Genomic DNA, 7,841 nt, shown 5'->3' with positions numbered 1-7,841 from the left:
TGGTGTCAGGTGACAAAGGTCGCTGAGAGATGAGGTCAGGCACATCCTCAGCAATTACAAAATGAGCCTCTCTTGGACTGTGGGATCACAAGTGTGTATTACTACACCCTGTTTAAAAAAAAAAAAAGGTCTGGTGGGCAGGCTGGAGGGGTGGCTCAAGTGGTTATTCTGACCTTGCAGAGGACCTGAGTTCAAACACCGGCACCCATGTTGAGTGGCTCTCAACTGCCTGTAACTCCAGCTCCATGGGATCTGACACCCTCTTGTGGCCTTCATGGGCACTGCACTCACATGAGCACATACACCCCCACCATGCATGTGCGTCAACGCACAATTCTAAAATAAGGAAAATAAATCTTTTAAAAATAAAAAAAGCACAAGGGTTGGAGAGATGGCTTAATGATTAAAAACACTTGTTGCTTTTTCAGAGGACCCAGATTTAGTTCCCAGCATCCAATGTGTGGCTCACAATGAATATAACTCCAGATCTAAGGGAACCAACCCCTCTGGCCTCTATGAAATGCTGCCTGCATGTGATACACATACTTGCATATGTACAAGCAAACACTTGTTCACATAAGATAAAAATAAAACCCAGCCAAGCATGGTGGTCTACACCTTTAATCCCAGCAGTTGAGGCAGAAGTAGGTAGATCTCTGTGAATCATTCTGGTCTACATAATGAGTTTCAGGGCAGCCAGAGCTACAATGTGACAACCTGTCTCAAAAAAATAAAAATAACATAGGTGGTAATGGCAGTCCCCTTTAATCCCAGCACTCGGGAGGCAGAGGCAGGCGGATCTCTGTGAGTTTGAGGCCAGCCTGGTTTACAAAGATACACAGAGAAACCCTGTCTTGAAAAATCAAAAATAAATAAATAAAATATAAATGATAACATAGATATAGAATTTGTTTTGTTACTGACATGGAGGGGGGCTTCCTGCATCAACAGGGTAGCCCAGAGTGGCTTTGTACTCCAGATCCCCGGCCTCTCCAGTACTGGGATTATAGTTGTACACACTGAATATGTAATTGATTCAATATATAATGAATATATACTTGATCAACATAACTAATCTGTAACTGCTTCTAAAGCAGGTTCGTGTGGCCTTGAAGATAAGATACTTGAAGATACTTTAGCCTCCACTCCTGTTGGTCTTAGTGTCTGGGAGAGACTCAGAGAATTTGCTTCAGGGTTTGGTTGATGACTGGGGCGAAGCATTTAAACTGGAAAATGAAAAACTCAACACTCAGGCATGGTCTGCGAGGGAACCAAGAAAGCCCCCAGGCCTCTCCTGCTCACAGTCTGAAGCCTCTCAGCAGACCTGGGAGGGGCGAGGCTGAGGAAGCTTAGCCATATGGAGGTCAGACACTCGGGAATATTCTAGCGGTCTTACGCAGCTAAGCTGACCTGGGCTGCCCCACTTCTGGAGATCCCTTCACTACCAGTCAAGCCCAGCTTCCCGGAGGCGGCAGGGGCAGCCGAAGCCTTGAAGGCACAGGACCTGGCTCCCTGGCGTTTAAAAAGCCAGGATGGGGCAGCAGTTCAGCTGGGAGGAGGCGGAGGCTGCCGGGGAGATGGACGTGGCGGAACTGCAGGAATGGTACAAGAAGTTTGTGGTGGAGTGTCCCAGTGGGACGCTCTTCATGCACGAGTTCAAGCGCTTCTTCAAGGTCACCGGCAATGAGGAGGCCACCCAGTACGTGGAGGGCATGTTCCGTGCCTTCGACAAGAATGGGGTAAGGAGCCCTGTAGGGCACCTGCGACCACTACCACTAAGACCAGTGCCCTTCCTGTCCTGAGCCCCTCAGGGTCAGGTCTACTCTCCTGCTTTCCTCTCCATGCTGCTTGCTCTGTCTGTCTCGCCATCTCCCCCAGCTCCTCTCTGTCCCATCATCCCTCCCTTCTCCTCTTCCTCTCCCTGGCTCTCTAATCCTCTTTCTGAGAACCAAAGCCTGGGACTTCTCTGTGCATTTTGGGCCAAGGAACTGCAGCAAAGGGACATGGTCTTTCAAAGCCCGTAGAGCCCCTCTTGCTCTAAATTCAAGGGACTGAGTTGTCCCAAAGCTATCTTAGCACAGACAATCTTAATTTAATCCAATGCTACCGTCCTTCGAGAAGCCCAGAACCACATTCTTAGTATCTCTTATTTCTTCCCAAGTGTCTTTCTCTCTCTTAACCCTAGGACATAAAAGCTGTATTAAATTCTCTGAGGCTCTAGCTTTGCTTCAAGCATGTGTTTTAATTCAGGGCTGGAGAGACAGCTCAGTAAGAGCACTGACTGCTCTTCCAATACCCAGCACCCACATGACAGCTCAAAACTGTCTATAACTCCAGTTCAACACTCACACAGACATGCATGAGGCAAAATGCCAATGTACATAAGATAAAAATACTTTTTAAAAATTAGATGAAAAAAAGACTATTTCTAAAGGTTATCTGCTTGTCCTGAGGTCTTTTTTGTTGTGTTGTATTGTTTTGATTTGGGGTTTTTGTTTAAGACAGGGTTTCACTATCTAGTCTGAGCCAGCCTGGAATTCACTCTGCAGACCAGGCTGGCCAGGAACTCACAGAGCTCCACCTGCCTTGGCCTCCTGAGTGCCCCTGGGATTGGCAGTGTGGACTAGCCTATTTTAAGTCCCTGACATGAGGGAGTACACAGGTAATCTGAAGAAAGTGTCCCTGCAGAAGATCTTCTGCCACTTGAGGTCACAGGGTGGGCTGGCTTCAGACCTCGAAGGTCCACCCCCTCCTCTTCTCCTCAGGGCTGTAGGAGCCTCGCCAGGAAGGGGGGTAGTTTTTTGTCTGAATTAAATTGAATGATGGGAAAACTGGGGTTAGAGATGGCACACTGGTGGCTGGGCATGGCGGGTATGCTCTGTTCAGCTCTGGAGGCATCCTAGGGTGAGGCCAGCGCTGACTCCACAGACAGACACATCAAGCCCAAGAAAGGGAGCCCATTTGCCCAGGGTCAAGGACTCACTTGGCTGTCTTAACTCCTGGTCCAGTGTTTCTGCTTAGAGGACTGGGAGTTTTATTGCTATTTTTAGATTGGTTTTACTTTATGTATATGAGTGTTTTGTCTGCACGTGTGCATATGTAGTGCACTGTGTGCCTGGTGCCCTTGGAGGTCAGAGGGCATCTGATTCCCTAGAAATGGAGTTGTAGATGGTTGTGAGCTGCCCTCGAGTGCTGGGAGCCGAACCATGCAGTCTCTCCAGCCCTTCTGTTTTGAGACAGGGTCTTACTATGTAGCCCAGTCTGGCCTAAAACTTGAGATCCCCCTGCCTCAGCCTTCTCCCTCCGCCCCTGCTGCCCCTTGCAGCACCACTCTTGAGAGTAGCTTGGGATGGAGGTTTGAAAAGGGAAGATGGGGCTGGGGAGATGGCTCAAAGTTCAGTGGACCCAGATTTGATTACCAGCATCCGCATGGTGGCTCACAACCATCCGTAATTCCAGTTCCATGTGATCCAGTGCCTTCTTCTGACCTCCATGCACACACATGGTATGCATGCATACATGCAGGCAAAACATTCATACGTGAAAACAAACAGATAAATACACAAATAAATAAATCTTACAGAAAAATGCAAGGGACAGCCGAGATGTCTCTTTTGTTAGTCAGGATTCCTTTAGTTTGCTTGCTGACCTTTCAAGGCTGAACCGTTTAGACTGGCCCCAGTTTGAAGTTCCTGTATAACAGCTGTAGGACCAGTGCACAAGCCAGGGAGAGCCAGGGCAGATAATCTCTAGGTGCCTCCAGCCTGTGCTGAGTGACGGGTGTATCCATCCGTCTCAGACTGCAGTGTGTAATGGCTGCTGACCTGTGCATAGATGAGATTAACCCCAGCCAGAGGTGTCCCACAAATGGTCCCAGAGTTTCTATGACCTCACAGGGGTGGAGGCCATACCAGGAAGGAGCTACGCCAGAATGTGCCTCATAAAGCATGGGGTCATTGTGGGACCTGAATTGTGTTGAGAGATGATATTATAAGAACAGAAAATTCTGGACAAATGATGAACAACAATTCTCTAGACCCCGTGGCATGGGCTTGCCATCCCATCTACATGGGAGGGTGAGGCAGAGAGTGAGCAGTGTCCCGGGGTAAGGAACAGCACGCACAATGCACAGCAGCCTCTTGGGTTGCAGGGAGCGCTGAACTCACACGTGCTCCCTGGGGAGGTGAGACTGGGACCCAGGGCCTCAACTCTGCCCACACTCAATGCAGGACAACACCATTGACTTCCTGGAGTACGTGGCGGCACTGAATCTAGTGCTGAGGGGCACCCTGGAGCACAAGCTTAAGTGGACCTTCAAGATCTATGACAAGGACCGCAATGGCTGCATCGACCGCCTGGAGCTGCTGGACATTGTGGAGGTCAGTATCCGCCTGTGAGCGTGCCCTGCCCACTTGTCACTTCTGGAGGCTGGTGACCTGCTAGCAGGGAGCCACCTGGCCCTGAGTTAGGAGTGATGGAGTCACTCACAATGTGTTATGGGGACCATCAAGGTGGCCCGGCTGTTTGGTTGAGGCTTAACCCCTGGGATTTACATGGTAGAGTAAGTTTTCTCTGACCTCCTCCTGCCCGCCATAGTACCCATGTGCTCATGCATACAGGACACCCCCTCTAACACACACACCAGTACACACATACACAGTACTAATAACAACAGCAAACTTCAATTTGAGAAAAGAAAACAAGAATCTGAGAAGTCACCTACAGACATTAAAAGGAGTACCATGAAAGCCAAAGAAATTGAAAACAAGAAACGAATAAGGTAGAAGACAAAGCAGATGCCACAATCTCAGCACACATGAGTTTAAGCATGAAGATCAAGAGTTCAAAGCCAGAGCACCCTATATGATGAATTCCATGCCAGCTTTGGCTAAAGTGAGATTCTGTCACAAAAGGAAAAAACAAACAAATAAACAAAAAAACCAAATGCACAAGAGAACAAAGTTGAGTCAAAATTCTCACAGCTTTGACTGTATTTGTGGGAGGAATTTAAAACAGGAAGGACAGGTTTGTTTCATGACCCAGAGGGTTCACTCTGCCATTCCTTTGTGGGTCCCCATGGGCAGAATACCGTGTGACTGGAGCATGTGAGGGGGGAGGGCCCTCACACCATGGCAGCCAGGAAGTAGCCAGGCCAAGCGACACCCGTCAGAGAGACCCTTCTAACCGTTCTAGAGATCTCGTCTCCTGAGCTTCCATACTCTACATGTCACAGCCTACTTAGGTTTTGTGTCCATCAAAGGGTGAAGCCATCCATTCTGTCTGAGTCCTTTTGATCTGCTTGGCTCTAGAAAACAGCTCATTTACATGGAAGTGTGCATAACAAATCTAGACATCTCCCAGTCCAATCAATCAATGAACATAAAAAACAAGTCAATAAAAATCAGAATTGGGCCAGGTGGTGGTGGCGCACACCTTTAATCCCAGCACCCAGGAGACAGAGGCAGGCAGATCTCTGTGAGTTTGAGGCCAGCCTGATCTACAGAGTGAGTTCCAGAACACAGAGAAACCCTGTCTCATAAAAAAAAAAAAAAAAAGGTTTCTTTTTGTGGGGTGGGGGCATGTGCGGTATGTGTTTATGGTTATATTCTGAAGCAATTTATGTTTTACTGCTTTATGTGTATGGATGTTTTTCCTGCATGTACAGTGGTATACCACTTGTGTGCTGTGCCCTCAGGAGCCAGAGGAGGGGTTAGATCCCCTAGAACTGGAGTGACAGAGGGTTGCTAGCTGTCATGTAGGTACTGACAGTTCAGCCCAGGTCCTCGGGAAAAGCAGCCAGTGTTCTCAACCATTGAGCCATCCCTTTATACCCACTGTTTGTTTGTTTTAAGACAGTCATTTCTTTTTCTTTCTTTTTTTATCTTTTTCTTGGGGGGAGGGGGCGTTGAGACAGAGTTTCTCTGTATAACAGCCCTGGCTGCCCTGGAACTCACTTTGTAGACCAGGCTGGTCTTGAATTCACAGAGATCCACTCCACCTCTGCTGAGAGAGATTAAAGGCGTGCGCCCCTGCCACCCCCACCCAGCCAGTCTTTCATTCTTAAAGGGCTGCACCCACAGAGTGCCGGGCCCTCCTACATCCGTTATTAGTCAAGAAAATGCTGAAGTGCCTGCCTGAGGTGCTTCCCTCTTCCCTGATGACTCTGGTTAGCGTCAAATAAACGAAGAGTAGCCAGGATATCTGGGCCAGGAGATACCAGGATGCTCAGCCTGGAGGCCAGGGCCAGGGAGGTGGCACTAATGGACACGGGTCCCTGAGGGTCTGTCAGAGGAGCCTCGCTTTCTCTCTGGCAGGCGATTTACAAGCTGAAGAAAGCCTGCCGAGCGGAGCTGGACCTGGAGCAGCAGGGCCAGCTGCTCACCCCTGAGGAGGTGGTGGACAGGATCTTCCTCCTGGTGGATGAGAATGGAGACGGTAAGAGAGACCTGGGGGAGGGACCACACGAAATACCAAAGGCACCACAAACACCTCAGCACACATTTGTAGGCTGCACCTTCCCTGAGAGTGCCTGATAAACAAGGCTAAGCAAGAAAATAAAAACAACTAATTTTGTTTTATGTATTTTGCCTGCATGTATGTCTGTGTAACATATACATGCAATGCCCACCCAAAGAGTGTTGAACCCCCTGAAACTGGAGTTACAGACAATTGTGAGCCACCATGTGGGTGCTGGGAACTGAACCTGGGTCCTCTGTAAAAGAAGCCGGTGCTCTTAACCACTGAGCCATCTCTCCAGACCCAAATATATTTTTTAGAAGAGAAAAAGGTACCAGAGAGATGATTCTGTGAATAAAGGCACTTGTCACCAAGCCTGATGGCCTGAATTAAATCCCTGGTTGAAGGAGAGAAGCAAACACTGAAGGTTGTCCCTTAAGCTTCACACTCACACTGTGTTGAGCATGTATGTCCCCCCCACCCCCACACTGTGTGTGTGTGTGCCTGATAATAATTAAAGGTGTGGGAGGCAGAGGAAGGAGGAGCTCTGTGAATTCAAGGCCAAGTTGGTCTCCATAGTAAATTCCAAGCCAGCCAGGGCTACACAGTGATACCCTGTCTCAAAAAAGAAAAAAAAAAAGGAAGAAAAGAAAGTAGTTGGTGCCTGAGGAATGACATAGAAATTGTCCTTCGGCTTTCATATACATGCTTGAGCTTGAGCGTGCGCGCGTGCACACACACACACACACACACACACACACACACACACACACACACAGCTTGTGAGTTGCAAGAGGCTCCTATGGACTCAGAATTGACAAGCTACAGAATTAGAATCAGGCTTTGGTCCACAGGATTAGAATCAGGCTTCGGTCCGGTTTGTAGAGATGAGGCCCCAGACCAGGAGGGACCCTCCCCATACACCCAGGCCGAGCTTCTCTCCCCTTGTGACCACGTCTCCCACTCTCGCTCAGGCCAGCTGTCTCTGACCGAGTTTGTTGAAGGAGCCCGTCGAGACAAGTGGGTAATGAAGATGCTACAGATGGATGTCAGCCCTGGCGGCTGGATCACCCAGCAAAGGCGGAGAAGTGCCATGTTTTGAGCCCGGGGACCATGCAGGAGCCCACACTCCCCTCTGCGCCTCCAGAGTCCCCAGGGTTTCAAAGTAGCAGGAGTCTCAGGCCCACTCTTGCTTGGTGTGGACTTCCTGACCCCTCACCCCACCCCAGAGCTGGGCAGCAAGGGGATGAGCAATGGCTGCTGGGTCTGAAGAAGCCCCCTGGGGTTCGTCCCTCCTCAGGATTTACCAGTGTTGTCGAGAACTCCTCTACACTCCTCGGCTGCCCCTGGAAGGGCTGGGCTTTGACTGGGAGACGTGGGGCTCA

At 49.3% G+C, this 7,841-nt stretch overlaps 1 protein-coding gene across 1 annotated transcript; it reads left to right on the top strand.

Annotated features, from left to right (window-relative positions):
- Nucleotides 1-1,532: 1,532 nt before the first annotated feature.
- On the top strand, nucleotides 1,533-7,569 carry Guca1b (guanylate cyclase activator 1B). The gene is made up of 4 exons (XM_051204635.1): nucleotides 1,533-1,739; nucleotides 4,230-4,379; nucleotides 6,315-6,435; nucleotides 7,431-7,569. The coding sequence occupies exons 1-4, from the start codon at nucleotides 1,533-1,535 to the stop codon at nucleotides 7,556-7,558; spliced, it is 606 nt and encodes a 201-aa protein (XP_051060592.1). The 3' UTR covers nucleotides 7,559-7,569.
- The last annotated feature ends 272 nt before the right edge of the window (nucleotides 7,570-7,841 follow it).

This window comes from Phodopus roborovskii, unplaced genomic scaffold, assembly GCF_943737965.1.
Source record: "Phodopus roborovskii unplaced genomic scaffold, PHOROB, whole genome shotgun sequence".
NCBI classification, from domain to species: Eukaryota; Metazoa; Chordata; class Mammalia; order Rodentia; family Cricetidae; genus Phodopus; species Phodopus roborovskii.
This window is presented reverse-complemented; position numbering and strand designations above follow the sequence as displayed.